At 41.0% G+C, this 23,539-nt stretch overlaps 1 protein-coding gene across 3 annotated transcripts in view; it reads right to left on the bottom strand.

Annotated features, from left to right (window-relative positions):
• Positions 1-23,539, bottom strand: part of ATP2C1 (ATPase secretory pathway Ca2+ transporting 1) — a 117,659-nt gene that overhangs the window by 47,373 nt on the left and 46,747 nt on the right. For all 3 annotated transcript variants that reach the window (XM_039523302.1, XM_039523304.1, XM_039523303.1), the window contains 5 exons: positions 13,801-13,911; positions 10,111-10,227; positions 7,561-7,650; positions 2,716-2,751; positions 658-719 (listed from right to left, as the gene is read on the bottom strand). In XM_039523302.1, coding sequence (XP_039379236.1) covers positions 658-719; positions 2,716-2,751; positions 7,561-7,650; positions 10,111-10,227; positions 13,801-13,911 — 416 coding nt within the window. The remainder of the gene's footprint in view (positions 1-657; positions 720-2,715; positions 2,752-7,560; positions 7,651-10,110; positions 10,228-13,800; positions 13,912-23,539) is intronic.

Here is a 23,539-nt window from a genome sequence, read left to right as displayed (position 1 = left end):
GAAGTGCATCATCAATTTAAGAATTACTTCCCTGCATTTTGTTTGGGGCAGAAATCCCTATTACATAGTACTACAGGCAGGATAAAAACGAACTGATTCTAAGTGGATTAGCTCTACATTGCAACCAAAGACTTTAGTTTCAAACAATGACATTGAGAACAAGATTGTCCTTATATTACTGTGGTGTGAAACAACCTGATTTGCACCATTCTAAGTGTCTTGATACATGGTGATATTTTATGCTTAAGTTAAAAAGCTTTAAAAATTAACTATTTCTAAGGTCAGATCCATTGAATTATAGAAATGTAAGGCTGAAAGGGACATCAAGGGGACATCAAGTCTAGCCCCCTGAATCCAACTTCCACCATTCCTGACAGGTGTTTGTCCAAAGTGTTCTTAAAAGCTTCCAATAATGGAGAATTCCACAACCTTCCTTGGGAGCCTATTCCAATGCTTAACTATCCTTACAGTTGGAAAGCTTTTCCTTTAACATGCTCTAACAGTGTAACAATTTGACACGCTACTGTGGAATCATAGGGTTATGTAAATTACAGTAAGCTTTTCCCCAAAGTGCCTTTACATTCACAGCAGACTAAGTTTAATGCGTAACCAGCTTTGTCACTTAGTTTATGTCTGAAACAGTAGAAGGTGCCATACCAGTGGCATTCGGGAGGTACAAGTTTACTAAGCTCTTCAAGAGATTTTTCTGAGCGGTACTCCTGCAGTGAAATAAAGATGCAATTAGAGGAGAGAAAGCCTTTGAAACTGACCACAAATAATGTGTGAGAAAAAAATTACTGGTCAACAGGTTTTTTGTTTTTTGTAAAACTGTACCTACTACTTAAGCCAGCCTTATGTATTAAAGGTAGTACTCAGAGAACCCAATCAGGCCCAAAGATGCTAGGTGTTGCAAAGAATATTCCTAGGGGGGGATTCTGCACCACTGCGGGGAGCATAGAATTCATATAGTCTCCAGATTTCTTTGATCCCCACAGAAAAAAAAATAGGGAAACAAAAAATCGGCGGGGAATACGAGCTCCTTCCCTGGCAGCCTGGGGACCTCTGTTCAAGCACCCAGAGCAGCCAGCAGAGTGTAAGCCACAGTGGTGAATGGGGGCAGGGAGGAGAAAGGATGTGTGTGCAAAGGAGCGAGAGACACTCTGTCCCTCTAACTTCCTATTGCACCTCGCCAGGGCCCTTTGGAGGTAAGCATGAGGCAGGCTCTGTCCCCTGAGGCAGAGCAAAAATGTAGCAACCTGCCCTCGTAGTTGTTAATGTTCCATTCTTAGTCAATTCCCCCAGGAGCATAAAACGTGTAAAAAAGTTTTAAGGCTCCTTTACATTGACAGAGAGGTGTAAAGGAGCATTATTGTAAATGACAGTAAGGAAATCCTCAGCTAGGAAAATTATGTACCTTCTTGCTTTTTTCCTGTGCCAGAATGGCACAATGGGGTTAGATTTTTTTTTTTTAAATGGGTAAGTGAGAGAAAGACTTTGAGGGCAAATAAAATGTTTATTAAGCAGTCAAAACATCAGGACAAACAGAATCAAGCACTTCCCAAAGTAGCCAACCAGGATTATAACTGCAATGCAGGGTATTGGCTACCAAGTATTTGTAACTTAACTTTCTCATGTTCAGGAAATGCTAAATAGTGGTCACCTTTTTCCTGTATTTAGTTTACATCAATTACCAAAATAATTGAAACTGGTGTGATTATATTGCATTATTTTGACAAATGTATGCAGAATTTTACAGAATTTAATTTTTTGGCAGAATTTTTAGGCACTGAATTCTCCCAGGAGTAAAAGACAAAAATATACTGCAAGCCTTGACAAGCTCATGATCTTAATATATTGCTAAAGAATCCTGTAGGTTCCTTCCTTTACCCTTTAGTACTTTGCTCTTATTAGAGCAATGCTTGCAGCAAGATTAAGTTACTGCTGAGATGAGCTTTCAATGAAAGGACTATGTTTTCAGTGGTTTCTTTCCGAGTTGAAATTTTTCATGCTGGTTCTCAGCTCAGATGTTATTTTTGCAACTACTCTTGTGTTTGAATTACAGTGTTGAAAACTAGTCCATTTTCTGTCATTACAAAAATAGACAGTTTACACTTTTGGAGATCAGATGCTATAAAAACCTCAAGTTTGTATTTTGTACGTAACTTTCAATGCAAAAAACACTTTGTGAAGTATGATTTTTTTCCCCAGTCAACTTTTTCAAGATAAAAAAATGAAGACTGCTCTGCACATGATGTCCATATAAATTGAGAATAAAGTGTTTGAGTCAGTATGGTATCTGATCAATGAAAAAACAAATTGCACTGAAACAGCCAGGGAAGTCCATACTTAGAAGTTAACCAGTCTGTTAAGACAAACCTATTGTGGTCACTGGAAAAAAAAACCTATATAGTCAAAAGTCTATTTTTTTGTACTGCTATATCTATTAGTGTTGTGATTTTTTGCCAATGTAGTTAAAGCAGTACAACCCTCAGAGTGGACATAGCTATTCCTGTGTAAGTGTACCACTCTAATTACACAGATTAAAGTGGTTTGTTTATAGACAAGATCTAAGGTTGTTATGAAAAAATTGAGAAGCATGGACAATCTTCTCTGTCATTCACAATCGCGCAATATCTCTAGGAAAACTACAGCAATTGCTTACATAGAATTTATAAGTATTAATGTAATTTAAGTTTGGCAAAATAGAGTTCTTACCTGAACAAAGGCAACGGTAACAACAATGAGTATTGCCTGAACAGAAATAAAAGCAGTTAATTTTTTGAAATTCCAAATATCAGGTAAACAGTCATATTAGCTCTAGCTTAGTTATATTTGCCAGTACACGTAAAGCTATACTACCTGAAACAGGCCCATTATTTAAAAAACAGGCAACTTATACCAGTCTTATCATTATGATGGGGGAACATCTAAAACCTTCATGCAATTAGCTTACAGAGAAACAATTTCAAACACATAGGCAGATACATGTTTTGAAGAAGGAGATTCAGAGTTTGGAAAAAAAATTGCTGTTTGTGCCACATTTCTAGAAGGTGGCAATAGGCAGATGTACACAAAGGTACCTGAGAGGTACATAGTCCAACTGGTATACTGGTCATGTTCTTTTCACTTATACCTATATGAATGAAGATTGATTACAAAAGTCCTGGAGTTATGGAAAAAAACCAGCCAACCAAGATGCAACTTTGCAACCAGAAATGCTATTTAATTACTCTAAGGAATATATTTAAGCCTCACTTTTGAGATATTAGTATATTTTTTTGTAAACAAAGCATTGTGTATCTTAGTGTGAAATGTATATGTTCCACACCCCTCGATGGCATGGTTATTCCCCAGCAGTACTGATTTTCTTGTTGAGGTTCTGTGTACTATTATAGACAAGTTACTCAAATTTAAGGGGCTGGATAGATTTTCTGCACTTTCATCTAAAAAAAATTACAAAGCCTCTCTAACAACTTCCAGAAGAGCGTATTTTAGCAACCACAAGATTAAGAGGTGGATTAACTAGAAGGAGCCAGACAACAGAAAAACATAATTATGAGGAGGTTTAATTTAGCTGTAATTGTTCTCTGTATCCTTAGGTAATTCAGCCCCCATGTTCACCCACTGATAGCATCAGAAGAGTACCTGCGGCTAACAGACGTACTGGAGCATGATCTTTCGTGGGTGAATACTACCCACTTCGTCAGATGCATGTCATCCGATGAAGTGGGTATTCACCCACGAAAGATCATGCTCCAGTACGTCTGTTAGTCTATAAGGTGCCACAGGACTCTTTGCAGGTTTTACAGATCCAGACTAACAAGGCTACCCCTCTGATACTTCTGATGCAGTACTGCAGAGACTACAGCCACCTCTGTTCCCTTTTCGTTTACCTTACTCAAAGGGACAGATACACTAACACCATCCATTAAAATCCCAAGGAGAATGGTCAAGCCTAATTGAATTTTGATTAAGTACACACCTTACTGGTAGATAACAGAATTACATGTCCATGTAGAGCATTAGATATTATAAAACATCCCAAGTGAGCACTATGCTTAAACTACAGAATAGCATACTTTGTCATCTTCACATAGAAGTCGCCAGATTTTTAACACCCAAAGCTGCATCTTTCTATCTAACCTGCCAGAGTTAGCACTAGAAGTAACACTTCTTATGAGAAAAAGTCAGGTGGTCAGCCTAAAACCAGCTCAATTTTGTACCTGACACCTGTTGACCTCTGATATAAAGGACACCACAATTTACCATTGTTGTATGAAGTGTACTCATTGCCACATTGGTCCCAAGTTATTAGGAGAGACAAGGTGGGATCTTTTATTGGGCCAACTTCTGTTGGTGAGAGACAAGCTTTCAAGAGACAAAGAGCTCTTCTTCAGGTCTAGGAAAAGAACTCCCAACATCACAGCAAAATGCAAGATGGAACAGACTGCTTAGTATAAGGGCCTGAACTTCTTTTTCTCCATGTTAGTATGGTATCAAGTTCTGTGGTGGGGCAGAAGAAGAATTCTTCCACAGTGACGCCACCACTTATTACCATGTCCCCACCAATAATCATAAGGAAAAGGAATCATCTGACTGGATACCACAGAGCAGATAAAACCACACTCTTGATCATTACATTGATTGCTAGAGAAAAAAGCTGGACTGCAAAATCGTTAATCACATCCACCATAATCTCTCCACCACTGAGGACAGCCATACAGTTCCTGAAATCTAGCCACCAGCTAGTGATCAAGCCAGCAGACAAAAGACACACCATTATAGTCCTCAACCATGACGACTATGTTAACAAGGCCATCCAACAACTCTCCTATACCACTTACTAGAAAGAACCTGAAAACTACACCACACCACAATTTACCCAGGAACTTAAGGATACCAAATCCTTCCCCAAACAATGCTAAGAAAGACTCTACAAACTCATTCCCCACAAACCCATCCCAATGACTTTCTATACGCTTCCCAAGATACACAAACAAGGGAACCCAGGCAGACCCATCATATCGGACCACAGCACTCTTACCATTCTCAAACCACTCAAAAAAAAAAAAAAAGGGAACGGGGCAGCTTCTTCTACAACACAACTGACTTCCTGCTCAAACTCCACAATATTAAAAATCTCCCTCAAAACACCATCCTTGCCACCATAGATGTTGCTTTATACAGCAAACATCCCTCACAATGACAGCATAATTGCCTGCTTCAAATATTTGCAAAAAAATGGATAACTCTCAGATATCCACCCCAAACATCAAACTCATCCATTTCATCCTCACCCATAACAATTTTACATTCAACAGTAAAGTTTGTCAAAAACCATGGAAACAGTCATAGGTGCTAGGATGGCTCCCCAATATGCCAGCCCTCTTTGAAGTAGTAGTTCTGCACAAATGCACCACGAAAACAGTGACACCCCAAAGGTACATCAATGATATTTTCATCCTCTGAACAGATGTCAAACTCCCCACAACTTCAACCACCACCACTTGTCTATTAACCTCTCTGGATCACTCCTACACTAGCATCAACTTCCTGGACACCACAACCAGCTTTAACAATGGAACCCTACAGACAACCACAAACAAGAAATCCACAGACCACCACACTTAGCTTTTTAGTTCCAGTAGCCACCTGAAGCTCAAATAAATCGGTTATCCACAGCCAGGCTCTCAGATATCACAGAATATGCACCAAGCAGAAAGTCCAGTATATACACACCTTGACACACTTAAAAAAAAAAATCACCTTTGTCAAACAAGGATACCACCAGAGAAGTAGGCCACATCATGAAACAAGCCACCCAAATACACCAAGAGAACCTGCTTCAAAAACACACCTGACTGCACACTTACCACCCCACATTGGAACCCAGGTTCAATGGGAACCCCATCCTGAAAGAATTTTTTCCTGAACCCCCACATCTGGCCATCAGAAGCAAACTCCCCACAAACCAGGACTACCACTCAGAGGCACCAGACACTACCAGAACAGATGCAAAACCTGCAAACATATCTCCACTGCTACAATGGTCAACACCCCCCACAATACATCTTACAAGACCCATGGATCCTACACGTCTATCACAATACATCTATCCTAAACGTCTATCACCTCACTCAGTGCACTAAATGACCTAACCATTGTAGTGATTGTCTAGTTTCACCCACATACTCTTGAATGAACCAACACAGGAAAATAAGATAAAACACTTGAGCGTGAACAGTTTACACAAAGCAAATACCGTATATCTGACCTTTCAATCCTGATCCTGAAAAGAAACCTGCACAACAACATTTTCAGAAGACAGGCCTTGGAGCTTAATATTCTGCTAGACACCAAAAAAATCATGGACTGAACAGAGACACTATTGTAATAAGCCATAAATCCAATTTGTAACCACTAACCCTCTCTTTTTGTCTTATGACTGCAGAGGTGTTAATGGGCCACTATCTTTGCTGCGACACTGAGTTCCCTTTCCCAGATCTGAAGAGCTCTGAGAGGACTCAAGCTTGTCTCCTCACCAACACACTGATCCAATAAAAATATTTTTTTTAAATCACTTCACCCACCTTATATCACAATTTACAACATACTTAGGACACCACTTTTTTGAAAGCAACAATGAGTCCTGTGGCACCTTAAAGACTAACAGGTATATTGGAGCATAAGCTTTCCTGACGAAGTGGATATTCACCCACGAAAGCTTATGCTCCAATACACCTGTTAGTCTTTAAGGTGCCACAGGACTCATTGTTGCTTTTTACAGATCCAGACTAACACGACTACCCCTTTGATACTTGACACTTTTTTGAAGTCACTAGAAGTGACAATTTCCTCTTTACTGCAGACAGACAAATTAGCAATATGTTATTGGCCCACTAGCATTTTGCTTATTTCACACTTATCTACAGACTTCTACAAAGTAGTATTTTTTCTGGTAGCATCTTTTGCTCTTTCTGGTTCGATGAAAAATGAGAAAAAATTGAAATGTACTTTTATGATGCTGATGACTCTAGATCACATCTTTCAAAGAACTTAATGAACATACAAACAAGGAGTCTCTTAATAGGTCGTTGATAGGAAGCATGGTTCAATTGTGTAATGCAGCCACAATTTAGGATTAAAGGTCAGTAAGAGATTTGGAACATATATCCTATCAAAGAGAAATACTGGACAGATTTATTGCTACCTTGACAGTTGCAAACAAACACCTTCAGTATTTTTAATTTAGTAAGTTTAAATAAATTTAGTAAATGTTGTCCATATACTTTGAGAGCTAGTCAATATATTGGTCAAACATTTTAACAAATGCAAGATCTAGTTTTATTAACTGTACATTATGGAAAAGATTTTCCGTTTGCAATTAAGAATAGGCTGTTATTGAACATGTAACTTGTCTTATAAGTTAGAAAGGAGTGATACAGTGCACATTAACTTTTAATATTCCAGTGTTTTCCAAGCTAAATGCCAGTTTACTGGAACCTAATACCCATTTTTTAAAAGTGAAACCCAAAGACAAGGCAAATTTCAGTTTCTTACCACGGTGATACTGACAGCATCATCAAACTGATGCATTACAATACTGATGACTGCAGAAGCCAGGAGAAGCATAATAAGAGGGTTTTTAAACTGAAAGTAAAAAAAGGAAAAAGTAATTCAGTAACACTCTGGAAGAATAATTACTAACACTCCCTCTCGCAGCAAGTTTGATATGTTGCCTCTGGGTGAAGTTGAACTAATTGAACCAAGTTTCTGTTTAGATGAGTGATTTAGAAACAGGTCTTCAAACGGTAACAGATTTTGCTAAAACAAGTGTGATCTTCTTTAATCTCTGAAGAGACCTGAATGGCTCTCTTGGGGGAATACAGAAATTCTTAACAGTATGTAAGACAACAGTGGATTTGGATATGGAGATCTCAATTTCCATCTTCCCAGGATGAGTATAATTTTTTTTGTATCTGTTTTTAACCACCTTTTAAAACTAGACTGATTTATATTGAAAGACTTGTTAAAGATGTTTGAGCGGGATTAAAAATGCTTTAATATTAGGGAAGACAAACTTGGCTCCCATACTTTGCCGTGTCAAGGTAGAAATATGCATTTAATTTTCAATTCACGTTTTCTTATTTTATGATACATACAGATTTCTTGCTTCAGATCTATAGGAGCCATAGGCGCCGATTCCGTGGGTGCTCTGGGGCTGGAGCACCCACGGGGAAAAACTGGCGGGTGCTCTGCACCCACCAGCAGCCAAGCTCCCCACCCCACCCCAGCTACCTCACCTCACCACCTCCTCCCCTGAGCACACCGCGTCTCCGCTCCCAGCGCTTGCTGCCGCAAAAACAGCTGTTTCGTGGTGTAACAAGCTGTGGGAGGGAAGAGGGAGAAGCGGGAACACAGCGCACTCAGAGGAGGAGGTGGGGAAGAGGTGGGGCCGGGGATTTGAGGAAGGAGTCCAATAGGGGCAGGGAGGGGGCGGAGACTTTAGGGAAGGGGTTGGAATGGGGCAGGGCAGGAGCAGAGTTGGGGCAGGGCAGGGGGGCCTTGCCTTTTTTTTTAATTTTATTTTATTTAAATTGGTCTCATCTACTTTGGGGTCCATACTTTACACAGGACATGGAAATTTACCCAAGAGTCTCATTATATATTTATTATATCCTTATATATGATCACCTAGAGGGGGTGATTTACGTTCACATTTTAGCCTCCAGAGAACTCTTAATTATTCCAGCTCCAGTTTGGTTAGACTACTCATTCCTGAATGTGAGATTCATAAACAGATTATGTCTAACACCTTTGTGCATTGCTAAATAATAAGAGGCCTTACAATATATAAAACAGCTATTTTACACTACAGGATTCCTAACTGATCACTGTACTAAGTTTACCCATTTCTATGTTTGTATCAGAGTAAGGCCATGAAAGCGGAGAACTGAAGACAGGAGAGCAATCTTCTTTACAGATTACTAAAAATTAAAACCCAGTGGAGGGAACAACTGACAAAGACTTCTAAGCAAAGGTGTTCTTTGCAAACAACTCACACTTTAGATCTGACAAACTCACTACACCAAATACACGATACAGGATATTTATCCATAAAGAATAATGCACAAGGTATCTACAGAAAGCTCATTCCTGGAGAAGATTCCTAATTATTGTGAGATGTATACATGGGTAATATTTAAGGAATAATGTATTTCTATTGAAAATATGCTTTATGGACTTTGAATAAATTAGTCACGAGGGGATAAGGTGTCTTGGTGATGGCTCATTTGGGGTGTCACCCTGCCCTGGTTAGCCAGTGATGCAACGCAAGGCTCAATTGTTTAGCCTTGCACAACACTAAAACTTTCAATCAGACGACTGCAAACAATCAAAACCATTTTAAGATAAACAAAAGGAATTATAAAACAAGACAAGGGTTTACCCTGTTTGTGAATAGAATCAAAAAAGGCTGTTTTCCATATAGCACAGAGGAAGGAAGGAGAAACACTCAATGCATTCACTGAGAAACCCTTTGTAGAGCAGGGGTGTTTTCATTAATGTTTGGATCCCAGTTCTTGGGAAACCAGCCATATCTGAATAATTATTTTTTTTTAGGGGGGGAGGGGGAGAAGAGAGGGGCCTACTTTGAGATAGGAAAGGTAACTATATAAATAAGGATAGAACCAGGTTTACTTTGTGATTTTTATTATAGCCATTTGTATCCACCACAGTCTTGTTTCTAGTCAAATCTTTATTCTCTTAGTAAAAGAAGAGTAGGTTTATTTATGAATGTTCACAAGTGCTGTGTAGTTTATAGGAGTGGTGATTTAAGGGAAAACTGGTAACCTGTACCTTTGGATCTGGGATTTCTGCAAGCAGCCAGTGTCAGGGGCTGGATATTACAGGGGAGCAATTCAAAGGGACTCAGGAATTGGTGTGTACCTATTGTTAACCTGCAAGGCAAGATAGGGCTTGCATAGCCCAGAGGAGCGTGCTTGAGTGACTGAAAGGCTGGCTGAGTGCCACCAGCCACAGGCAAGACTCCCTCTCACTGAGGTCAGGGGGTAACAAGGTGACAGTCCATGAGAACTTCCACAAACTCACCTGAGAAATGTATTTTTTCCATAGTGGCTCATCCTCACTGATATCAAACTCATTCCATCCATGGAATGTCCGCCTATGACAAACTTCACAGTTTTTTAAGCCATTCTGAAGATCAGCCTATTGGAACATAGAGAGAATGTGCAATTACTGACTACACACATAGCACATACTGGTGATAAGGAAATAAAAAAATTGGTGGGTTACAAGCAGCAAAAAAGTTAAGCTCTTCAGATTACACGGGGATGGCATATTACAAAACAGCCCAAAAACACTATAGTACAGGATGCTGCTCCACATCCATAACAGATTATACCTCTTCTCTGCAGAACCCCCTCATCCCACCCAGATAGATTGCCAAAATGTATTCAGTATTCAGGCTCTTGAGGATTAGGTCAGGGGCTTAGTGACTCAGCTTGTCAACAATTTGAGACTGATCATATTCTGAAAGTACTGGGCCCTTACTGGCCAAAAACTCCATCCATATCATATTAACCAAGAGAGCATGTGCACCTTTGGGATCAAAGCAGCAGCAAAAGACCATGTACCCTGAAAGTTGACCCAAGATTTACAGACACAAAAGCCTGGTCAGAGTTAGCACCCTGAATAAGGAATTATGAGATTGCTTCAGCCTCATGCTGTTTTCCCAGTCCTCCTTCCTCCACTCCTTTTCTTCTTCTTCAACGCTTAGCCAGTCAGTCAGTCATAGCGATCATTTGCCATTCAGCTCGGTCCGTTCCTGCACAACCACAAAGGCTTGACAGCCTGAGGGGCCAACATCGGAACACACTTGATGAACCAGTGTAATGGGGGGGGGGTGTCTGCCTCTGTGCCGCCTCCACCCCTCAGTTGTTGGAATTTTATCCTGATGTTACAAGACACCCGGAGAACAGCGTTCACTGGGATGTCTTGTGGAATCCTTGTGACATGTCTGAAAAGCATAAGGCTTTGGCCTCTATAGTCTGTAGGCTCAAGCGACCATCACCATCTGTATTACAGATTAAGTCATTTCACTTTATGCCCAATATACAAATGACAATATTGTCTGGAAAGCCTCCAGCTTTGTCCAGTCTGGGCAGTGTAGAGTTTATGTTTCGCAGCTGTACAACAGTATGGGAAGGATACAGCTCGAATAAATCCTGAATTTAGTTGTCATACTAAGATAATGTTGATTCCATATCCGTTGTAAACAGCCCATGGCAGATGCTGCGATGCTAATCCGATGGAGAACCTCCGTGTGAGAACTGGAGCAGCTGTTAAGTATAGAACCCAGAGAGCAAAAGCTAGAAACTGATTCGACAGTTTTGTTGTTCAAAAGAGAGATTGGAGTCGCATGTGGACCTCGTCCTAAATTTTGCAGTTTTGTCTTTGACCATGAAACACTGAGACCAATCTTAGCTGATGCCTCCTCCATATGCTGGAGTGCCTCACAAAACCTGTCGGGGTTCTGTAGTCAGCGTAGTCAAGGTCTATGAGCGAGAGATCACCAATCTCAATGCCTATGGACCTTGTGGAATGCTACATTATGAAATCCATTGCCCGATAAAAGAGTGCAGGGACCAAAATGCAACTTTGCCTAACACCAGATACGGATTTAAAAGGCGCTGACATCTAGTTCCCCAGATGAACACGGGCATTGATTCTATTATACAGCTCTCTAATCAAGTCCAGCAGAGTGTTAGGGACATCTATACCCTTTAAGGCCTTCTGTAACGTGACACTGTCTACTGATTCAAATTCAACCCTTAAGATCAACATATGCTACCTGCAGGGGCTTCCTGAACCCGCGATGCATCTCCGACAACAAGCAAAGGGCCAAAATGGCATCTATTGTGGACCTGTTCCTCGTAAAACCTGACTGTTGGGGATGACACTGCTGATGTAGCAAAGGCTCCAGGTGTGCCAGCAAAACATGCTGGAACACCTTCTCTGCAAGGGAAGAGCAAGGTGATCAGCCTGTAGCTCTTACATTCACTGCATGGTCCCTTGCCCTTATACAGTGAGATCACAATACCATCCTTCCAGGCGGCTGGCAGGGTTCCAGTTCTCCACACCAGAGGAAAGATGGCCAGAAGTGATTCTGCTATAGGATCAATAGCACATTTTAGCAGCTCTGAGGGGATGCCATCAGCACCGGCTGCGTGTCCGTTTTTCAGTTTAGAAATGGCATACTTTATTTCATCCAGTGTTGGTGAATCGGTACAAATGTCTGGATCCAGAACCGCAGTGACTGCCAGATCATCCAGCTCTGAACAAGTGGCAGCTGGAGGATGGTTCAGGACACTGTGATAATGTTCCACACATCCTGAGGGCTGCTAAAGTGTTTTAAGGCTATTTGGGGGATAGGTGAAGGAAAAAAAAAGTGGTACAGAAAATATGGTGTTTCACAAAAAAAGCCAACCTTTCCTGTCGATACAGAGCCAACATTCATGGCCTTACAGAGCTTGCACAACTCAGAACACTTTAAAGTTGAACAAGTCACCAACACACACTGGATTTTTAAATTATTAAAAAAACTGATCAATTTAACACAACTACTATTAGATGTCAAACTGAACTGTCTAATGTAGTCAAGTTGCTACAAAATATTTCAAGAGCATGTGTACAAATAGACATTTTGCTAGTGCTTCCCAGAAGGAGGAGGAGAAAAACATTTCTTGGTAGGAGAATACAAAAAAAGTGAGGTGTCTCACAAGCAACTGGCACTTCCAAAGCAAAATATTTGCCTTTTTAAACTAAAAAAGTCAAATTTATAATCTTATTCACATATAACTGCAGATTTAAGTCACCGCCAAACCTGACTGACAGATACCTGCTTCAAGAATAATGTCTACAAAATAATTTTAATAAAACTATGTAAGAAAAGCCATAAAGGAAAAATATTTTTAAAAGCCTTTAACATCTTATTAAGTTAGAAAGCCTAGTCTTAGCAGTCTGTAAAGAGACCAAAGCAATTCTGTTTATTTTTTTAAATATTCTCAAAAGCAGTGATAAAAGGTACCTGCTTTTTCTTTCATGGGACTTGATTTTTAGATGGCAGAGTACTTTCATTATGAATTTTAAAAAAATATTTAAGCTACTGTATGAGACACTTGCTCATAATTTCTATTTTATTTTGAAATGGTGCTTGAAATTTTAATGAAAAGTTTCTCAAAACAGAGTTTCAACTGCCAATTTAAAAAAAAAATCAGGTTTGCATTCAAAATAGCTAATACACCTCTACCCCACTATAACGTGGTCGTGGAGAGCCAAAAATCCCTACCGCGTTATAGCTGAAACCCATTATATCAGGTTAGGGGCAAGCAGGGCTCCGGTGGTGATTTAAAGAGCTCCGGGCTCCAGCCGCTGCAGGGAGCCCCAGGCCCTTTAAATCATTGGTGGAGCCCCGCTGCCACAGCCCCAGGGTAGGGGTGGCAGGGCTCCAGCAGTGATTTAAAGGGCCCGGGGCTCCCCGCAGCAGCCAGAGCTCCAGGCCCTTTAAAGCGCTGCCGGAGCCCCGCTGCTATCACGCTATATGCAAATCCGTGTTATAGCGAGTCACGTTATAGAGGGGTAGAGGTGTAGTTGAAATCAAGCTGAAAGCCAATGTTTATATCTATTTGCATAAGAGTGTATACAGAATCTTGAGTAGCCTCTGAAATAGTTGCTACTATGGCAGTATTGTAGTAAGTAAACGGTTAAAAAAAGACTTACTTGAAGAATGCTTGCAACTTCACTTACAGGCAATTCACTTGCTTTTTTTGAAGTCAGTACAGGAATCATTGTCTCATTGTCACCATTAGGTATTTGTTGAAAACCTGCAACCTAAGATACAAAAAGCACAACTGTTAATATTGTTTCAATAATTACACTCCAGGGTGATCAAATCTGGCTAGCTTCATGATACTAATCTCTCAATTTCAACTGTCAGTAGAGCACTCACTTTGTTTCACTTAAGTGAGGCATCCAGTAACTATACAATATTGTACTATAAAAATGCAACTCAAACAAAATAGTTGTATTAACTTTGAGAAAGCACATTCAAAAATCAGAGCTTAATGCAGTGACCGTGCAATATAAAAGACTAAGTGCGTGACTGTCAGGAAATGTCATTAAAAAACAAGTGGCAATGTTCCACCGAGTAGATCCTAAATATTACATGCATGTATAATCCTTTAGCTCACTATTTTTAATGGCTGAGCAAAACAGATGTCATTTTGACAACTCCCTGATGGATTTCACTTCATGCTATTTCTCCATGTTTATTCCCCCCCCCCCACAGTTCCTCACACCTGCTATTTCTCCATGTTTATTCCCCCCCCCACACACACACACAGTTCCTCACACCTTGTCAACTTTTTTTCTCTCCTACTGGTAGTGTGTGTGTGTGTGTGTGTGTGTGTGTGTGCGCGCACGCGCGCATATATGTATATATACACAGTAGGAAGATCTCTATGCATTTTCCACTGCATGCATCCGATGAAGCGGGCTGTAGCCCACGAAAGCTTATGATCAAATAAATTTGTTGGTCTCTAAGGTGTCACAAGTACTCCTGTTCTTTTTGTGGATACAGACTAACACAGCTGCTACTCTGAAACTCCACGCTCTATGTCCCCTGCTAGCTAATTCATGAAGTGTATACCAATATGTTGTCTGCTCTTTAAAGCAGGGTATGGAGAAAATTTAAAAAGGTTTTGTAAAACAAACCAAAATGAACAGTTATAATATGCAAAAAGCCTACATGAGCCAGTATTATAATCAGAGTCAGGTGCGGTAAGAGTCTCATGTTGTTATAATTCATAAAACTTGTGCAGAGCAGTAAGATGTTTAACATTGTGAAATATCAGCAGTGTGCATCAGCATTGTACTGAAGATTCTTCTTTTCTGCTGGCAAGGATATTTAATGGAATTGCAGAGAAGGTAAATGATCTATTAAGGACTGAAAGCATTTCCTGCCACCCTCCCACCTCCCCTCCCTCCCTCCCCCCCAACAAAAAAAAGCAGTTTCCTCCTCCCAAATTAAGAATTCAGGTCTTAGTTGGACAACCACTTAAAATTGCTAGTGCCAGTTTAGCCATTTCTAAATATCAAGAAATTCAAGATTGCAAATTATGTATTATATATACTTATAAAGGCACACAACACCTAGATCCCTTTATGTATAGGAAGTAGCCTTTCTATACAGTTATAGTTGACAGTTGCCGAGAGCAGATATTTGAACTTATGGAAACATCTTCACCTCTCCCTTCCACACAGAGAAGAGATCCCACAGTGACATCTTCATTTCCCCTCACATCTGCTCTCTGTGCCAGCAACAGTGTTGCCAGGAGCAATCCTCAACACAATGTCCATAGCACCAAAGTCAATTCTGTATCCACTACTCCCCTTCAGCGTTGTCCTTAAAGCATTTCTAAGTCCCAATAAGCATCTATGAAGTGACTGTCTCTTCCCCACCTGCCAAATGAGGACACTTGTTCAGAGGCATCCTTCTACCAACAGCAACCTTGTCTCAATGGTGAGCCCTCTAGGCAGCACGTTACAGACACACTATACCTCTCTAGTGGATTAATTTAAAAACCTCTCTTCTACAGGGTAAGGTTTGATTTTCAGTTGTCCTCCTGGGAATGGCAGTAATTTCTTTATTAGCACCACCTTCTTTGCAGGAATGCAGATTAAGTCTTCCACCAACAAGATGGAGGCAGAAAAAAAATATCACAAGAAGAGCTGGACCCTCATGGAATCCATGACTTTCACAGGTAGCATTACAAAGCTACTTTTACTTTCTGCAAAGAAGATTAGGATGATCTTGGATTTATGATGTGCTATCAAGTGTATAAGTGATTAATTAAAAGGATACCATTGCCAAAAACAATAAGTGGTCATCAACTGGATTAGAATTTTCATTGCCCCTAGGCCTTCTCCACTACCCCAAGTCAGGGTGCCCGCAGAGATCTCTAGAGCAACGCAAGCTTTCCTTGGCCCAGTTAGTACCAGCAGACCTTTCCCTGCCCCAAGCAGCTTCCCAAGTCATTTGCCATCTACTCCCCAGCCTTCCCAGCTTCCCCCAAGGTTCCATATCTTGAGTTCTACTCCCAATCTAAGGCATACCTTCCTGTAGGCTTCTTAAAACCACCAGGGACTGCTGTGGATTTTATGTCTTTACTAAGGCGGTAAAGTGATGGCCACAGACATGCCTATTTTGACAGCAAGTTGAACATTCTCAGTTGGGTTCAAAAAGTTCTTCATTTTCAACTGATGGATTAATCATTTTCAACACCTGGATAATTTGAGTGGCTCTGTTTCTCTGAACACTACACATTGGCATATCGTCCATCAATGTGCAGAGCTGCATAATGTGCAAGGTGAGCCTAGCTAGGACTACTGCCAAGCATTGTTTCAGACTCTGTATGAAGAGGGTAGATCAAAAGAAAGTCTCATACAGGAATAGCAAACTCTTGTATAGGTGCTTGTCTGTCACGCTGAGGATTTTGTTGGCTCCTGTGATTTGGGAAGAAAATATATTCTAGGCCTTCTTTGGGAGCTTCTTTTCTAGATTTCCGCCACCCCCATGCTAGAGGAACAGTCCCTTCTAAAATAACCTTGGTGTTGGTACAGATTCCTATGCTACATTTGATGAGGGTTGATGCCTCTCTTCATTTTCATGCTCAAAGCAAGGATCATACTGCTAGATAATGAGCCACTTGCTTTCTATCAAGTAGCTTTTCCCTATAAGGATAGGAAATACTTGGTTTGAATGGCTTCAGTCAAGGCTTTGAGGTTTCTATGTAGTCTCATTTATATGGGATCTTTTGGAAGGAAGTCCCCTTCTGAAGGTATGACTGCATCTCAGTAGTGGAGCAGCAGCTGCACCCACCTTCAGATTTAGGTATCTCCCAACTTAGTTGTCTTTAATGTAACATTTTAGTTTAACATTTGGTTTTAACCAGAAGTACCCATTTGGATCTTATGTCTGCAAAGCCTTATACACAGGAAAAACCCTGATTCTAAAAATGCTTGAACAACTACTTTCCTTTCCTGAAAAGTTATTGCATTCTCTCTTTTGGGGAAAGTGAGAGGGGGAGCTGAAAGCCTTAACACTGAGTATTTTAGCAGAGACTAAGTAACACTCAGGGCTTTACTAAATCAAGAGTCATTTTAACCTGGAAAGGGGATTGATTTCTCACTCACCCCAGGAAATCCCATTATGGCACTGCTGAGTCTTATGTGCCTCTGTTCTGAGCACAGGCTGCATTAAGTGCTCCTTAACAGGGTCCCCAAGCTGACACCCACAATTCTCACTCCACAGATACCCAAGACAAGGCTTCTCTGCACACACAAACATGTTGTCATTTGGGGGAGTAGGGAAAAGAATAATGAACCTGATAGAGAGTACTGTGAGGGAGTCACCGTGAGGAGAGAAGCCCCAGTAAACACTCCTTCAGTTTGGAAATCCAAGGAGAAAGGGTTCAAACCCTGATTTTTATATCTCTTGCTCATTAACATTATAAGCTGGGGGCAGGGGTCCGCACACTTTGTATTTTATGTAGGCCCAGCACACTGTGTACATCAGGGGCTTTTCACATCCCCACCCCTTGTGGGCCACCCGTCCATTGCCCTCCTTTTTATGGACTCCCTGCAACTCTCCCAATCTCCCCCATCCAGGATTTTGTGCAACCCCCATTCCTTCCCTCCTCCCATATCACAATCCCCCATTCTCCCACACCAGCAGCCCTGCATACACCAACCATGGCAGTGGCTCTGTGTGTCCTCCATTGTCTTCTTCCCCCATGAGGGTTTCCCAAACTCCCATTGCCAGCGGTTCTGTGTAACCCCACTTGACCCACATCAAGACCTTTGTGTGCACCCCTATTCTCCCTTTCCCATATAGGGTCCCCTTGACAAGGAACCTGTGTGAGCCCGCACAGTCCTAGGGAAAAGAATAACATCTTCCTCTGCCTGATGCCAATCCTTTGCCCCATGGCTGGGGCTCTGTGTGCCCACATCACTCATATCAGGATCCCCAATCTCTTCCCCAACAAGGGTTTGTGTGCCCATTTCTCCCCCCATACTATGGGATAGTTTACACTAGAGAGCAGTGAAGATGCACTAAGCCGATGGAGAGCTCTCCCATCAGTGTAACAACTCTGCCTCAGAGGCGGTAGTTATATGGGTGGGGAGAGGCCATTGTCTACACCGGCACTTAGGTCAGTACAACTTAAGATGCTCAGGTATATGGATTATTCACACTCCTGAGCAATACAAGTTAACACATTTCTGTATAAGTGCAGATAAGCCCTTGGGGGCATGCACATGCCCCCATTTCCTCAGACTTCCCTCTTCTTCCATCACCACTCTTCCTTCTGTCTGGGAGACTAGTCATTCAGGGTATGGATATGTTAAAATCTATTGGAAGGATAAACTAGATGAAATGCAGTATCCTGGAAACTGTTAACGGATGCCATTCAACCAGTTGTTCGATCTATAGACAATTACAGAGGTGCTTGAGGCTGTAAAACATTCACAAGCTCTGCCAATTTCTTATTAAGGGAATGCTTGTGTCTTTTGAGGACACAAAGCCTCTAGAGTTTCCAAGCATTACCCAAGTATGCAGACAGAGAGCATACTGCCCAGCTCAAAACTCATATCTTGGCACAACAGGGATCACTGACTTGCAGCAGCAGGACATAGCTTGCCCTCAGGCTCTTGAAAACCTGCTCTTGGACTTGGCTTGATGTTTACAGAGCTTCTCTGTTGCTGTGGAGAGATACAGAGGGCTTGCTAGAGTGATATCACACTGGAAGAACCAGAGGGTTAGAGCCTTAATGCTCTAATGAGTGCTCAGTTGAGGAGAGGGACAGTGAAGCTAGAAGTTGAAAACGTTGAAGTTAGGTATAATACAAAAGCGATTGAGAGAAACTGAATTGCCAATTTGTTCCACCACAGGAGGCAGAAACTCTGGTGCCTGAAGTGCAAGGCTTAGTCCTGGAGGACCAAGCAAAGCTGGCCCACCTCTGAATTCCACAGGTCAGACCTATTACATGTTAATTACAAATGAGAAGAGGCTGTGCAGTAGAAAGCTTAAATCTGGCATTTCCTAACTTTTGAATGCTTGACCTTGCAACCTCAACTTTAAGAGAGTTTTTGTATGTAAATCTATCCATTACTTCAGCTTTGAGTGGGTTTGTACAGAAATCAATCCTCTGTTTAAAACACCAGACGATCCCAGTACATTGGATGCATTATGCTGGAGCTTTGTTAGGTTTCTTACCAGCAAAGCACTTCATTAGGTACTCAGACATTTAAGTTAAATCATATATTTAAGTCACTGAGTGGGAGCCTTACATAATGTTTATCAGTGTAGCATTTTCAAGACCCAGGCCTGGTTTACATTAGAAAATTAAGTTGGCATAACTGCTGCTCAGGGACATGAAAAATCCACCTCCGAGTGGCATAGTTACACCAACCTAAGTTACCAGGTAGACAGCACTAAGTCAATGCAAGAATTTTTTCATCAACCTAGCTATCACCTCTCAGGTAAATGGATTACCAACACCAATGGGTAACTCCTCCCATTGGCACTGTGCTGTAGTGAATTTAAGTGTAGATACACCCTCAGGCTGAATCACTATGAAACCAGACCCTTATCACGTTGCTACTAGGCAGTTTCTCTGTGATTAAGTATTTCCCTCCAGCTACTAAATAGCTTTAGCTTGTTTGTGGTACATTAGTAGTCTTCTGTGCTGGACAATGATAGCGTCCTAACATTAGAAAAATGAAAAGGAACTTCATTCAGACCTACAAGAGATGTGTCTGCCAAGATGAAAGCTAAGTGCCTTCCTAGCATTAACTCTTAAGGAACAAAATTTTGATCCAAGCACAACCTAATATACATTTGAAAAAAACTGCCTCAGACAAATAAGAGGGAAGGAATTGTTTTTAAACTTCCATGCATGACAGAAAGATGAGTAAAGAGGGCTTCATGGAGACCAAGAGTTAAATATAAAAATTCTAAAAGCCTATTTCCAAAGGAGAGTCATTCTGTGCAGGGGGGAGGAAATTTGTTTTATGAAGATTAGTTTTGTTATCCGGCATGTTGTGGGAATTGGGGATGCTGGTTAGTCAAAAATTCCGGTTAATTAAGGCCTGGTCTACACTAGGAATTAGAGTTAATTCGGGGGGGAGGGGGGAAATGACTCCGTCCACACGACCAAATCAGTTTTTTCCATTTAAAGGGCTCTCTAATCCGATTTCTATACTCCACCTGGGCAAGTGGAGTAGCACTTAAATTGAGATCGCAATCCTGGATTAAAGGTATTGTGGACACAATTCAACGTTATTGGCCTCCAGGAGCTATCCCGGAATGCTCCCTTGTGATCGCTCTGGACAACACTCCGATGCACTAGCCAGGTGGGCAGGAAAAGCCCTGGGAACTTTTGAATTTCATTTTCTGTTTGGTCACCATCAGCACAGTCCACCATCACAGGAGATCATGCAGTCCCAGATTTGCAGACGAGCTCCAGCACGGTCCGAACGGAAGGTACTAGATCTCATCGCATGTTGGAGACACGAGTCTTATGGCAGAACTACCAGGGATTATAATCAGCAGAGAATTTAGCAAAAAAGTAGGAAATTAAGAGGAGGCATGGGCAAGAAGTCTCCCAATAACACTACTTTGTTATTTTAAAAGATAAGTTATGTAGTTACATGTAGATGTAGACCCCAGCGTGAAACCATGGGTCCACTTAAGTTAATGGCAAAAAAAATTCAATACAGGCAATTTCACACCAAATCAGAAGTCTGTGTGCTGTTCAGAACAAAGGGATCTTGCCCCTCTAGAGAATTTACGCCACTAATGTCACAGATTTAGTCAAATACCCTCTTTCAAGCACCCACCAGCCTGCTATGAGGGAAACAACTGCTGGATCCCATGTGCTTTAATCCTCCAGAATCTGAACAGAATGCAGGTATTGCCCATCTTGCGGTTCCTAGGCATACTCGCAGGGTGCAGATCCTCTATCTAGCCCCCTTTTCTGAGAGCTGAGACCTCATGCTCCAACTGCCCAGTCCCTGGAACTAGTACTGACCTCCTGAGACAACCCCATTTCTTAAGACACCCTCTCAGCACTCCACCTGAAAACAAGAGCATCTGGTTTAGTTTACCTTTTCAGGGACATGACAGGTGTAGCACATAACATATACAAGAAGCCTATGCAAAGTCCAAGACACCATTGCTCTTTCTTCAGTGGCACAAGAAATGCAGAGATCTGTACAAAAAGAGAAATCCTACATGCACCTCCCTGCCTCAGTTTCATCACCACCCTGGAGCATTATTTTGGCAGGGGTTCTCGGGGGAGGGGGGTGGAGGTCAGGAGGATGTCCAGAAACCTACTACAGTTCATGGCTTGACTTCTGACTCCAACCTCTCCCCCACAACTCTAGGTGGGCTTGCTTTCTCTCACCTTGATTGGTCCCACAGCTAAAGCACCTCTCCCCCTCTACAAAAGCATATGCTTCTCTCTGCCTGCCCAAAACTTCTTGTGTGTGAGTCCCTAGAATTTATATGCCCTACCACCACCATCCAATTCCCTTGTTATGTTTTTTGGGGGGGGGGTTCCACTGCTTTAAAAGGAGAAAATGAGAAAACTGGTTCTCCTGGCTTCAGGCAACCTCTTCAGCATACCCATTATATAGTCAGAATACAGTAATTTAGGGACAATGGAGAACAGTTACCTTTTCTAGCAGGGAAGTGCTGTAACTCCTCACAGCCCATGGTGGCTTTACACAGAGAAATTCAATGGTACAGCAATTTGCAGAGTAACAACTCAGTAACATCAATGACAATAAACTGTACAGACCCATTAGAACTTCACAATCTAGTATCACAGACCTACATAAAGAGTCTTGTACTCCACTAGTCAGAGAAAAGAATCAGAAATGCAAGTCAAGACTCCACATCTGTTTAAAAGTATATAGTATTAAACAAGACTAATTTTGGTTAGTTTGCTTATCACAACTTATTCGGGAACAAAAGGGATTCTGACAGTCAGGACTGAACAACAGCCAATGATGTGCTGGATTTTACAAGATACAGCATGTATAGTTTTACTTAAATTGCAGGGAAGAATCTGTAAGATCCCAGCTTTGTCCCTACATGGTTTATTTTACTGTTAGTTTCATTCAACATTACATTTTATTTCACAAACTAAAGGTTATTTTTCCTAGTTGCATCCTCAAATTTCCCATTACCACATAAATTTAAAAGTTAAAATTAGGGACCATAGCAGACAAGTAAGTGAACATGAACTCCCAGTGCAATATTATGGCAAAAAAGGCTAATGTGATCCTTGAATGTCTGAACAGGGGAGCAGTGAGTAGGACATTTGTATCATATAGGTGATTTTTACCACTGCATGTGGTATTGGGGAGACAAATACTGCATATAGTTCTGGTGTCCACATTTTAAAACAGGATGTTGAAAAATTGGAAGGTACAGAAAAGAGTAAAAATGATTCAAGCTTTAGAGAAAATGCCTTACTAAAAGCAACTTACAGAGCTGGATCTGTTTATGAAAAAAGACAGAGATGGCTTGATTACAATGCAAGTACCTTCTGTACAGATATGGTAGTTTCCTGCAGTATCCTCAGAAAACCTTGTTTCTAATATCCAGCTCCAACTACACTGCATATATACACCAAGTTCACACGAGTTCTAGCAAGAGACTCTACAATTACTAGATATATTGGCAATTTTAATCCTCTACTTCAACACAAATTAAGAAGTTTAATTATTTTTTGTTGTTATGAGGGCATGCAGTGATAGAACCAGTGTCTTGGGTACATGCTTTGTTCAGAGTTCTCTGGACACCAGCCAATAGCAGGCATTTGCATGCCAGCCATAAACTAGTAGCCCTGACAGTCATAAGTCCCTCATGTTATTTGTAAATCAATAAAGATGCTAAAAAATTCTCCACCATCCATCCCCAAACTCAGAATACGAGTAGAATGAGAGCATAATCTGTTCTAACTACACACAACCTCGAAGAGCAAGAACAGATGAGAGGTTTTCATCTAGCATTCAACTTTAGAAGATCCACGTTCTTGAAGTTCAAAGGATGTCTACCATACCAAAGATGCATTGCATATAGTGGAGACAGATTTCCTGGAGAAGTCTGAAATCAAGGTGACAGGTTGGATTTGATTAAATCATGATTTAAATCACTAATCAGGAAGACTCGAGTTAATCATGGATTTCTACATAAAAGTGCATTTTGGTTGGTTATAACCTTAATATACATTCTTCACAACTCAGAGATAGATGTAGGTTTCATTCTTAGAAGGAACACACTGTACATTTTAAAGTGATTTCTTTTGAAAACTTTTCAGATTAGTTTTACAGCTATATCAAAAAATGAATGATTGATTGGTTATTTCATTTACCAAAAGGTAATCGAAGC

This window comes from Mauremys reevesii, linkage group 2 (genome assembly GCF_016161935.1).
Source record: "Mauremys reevesii isolate NIE-2019 linkage group 2, ASM1616193v1, whole genome shotgun sequence".
Lineage (NCBI taxonomy): Eukaryota > Metazoa > Chordata > Testudines > Geoemydidae > Mauremys > Mauremys reevesii.
This window is presented reverse-complemented; position numbering and strand designations above follow the sequence as displayed.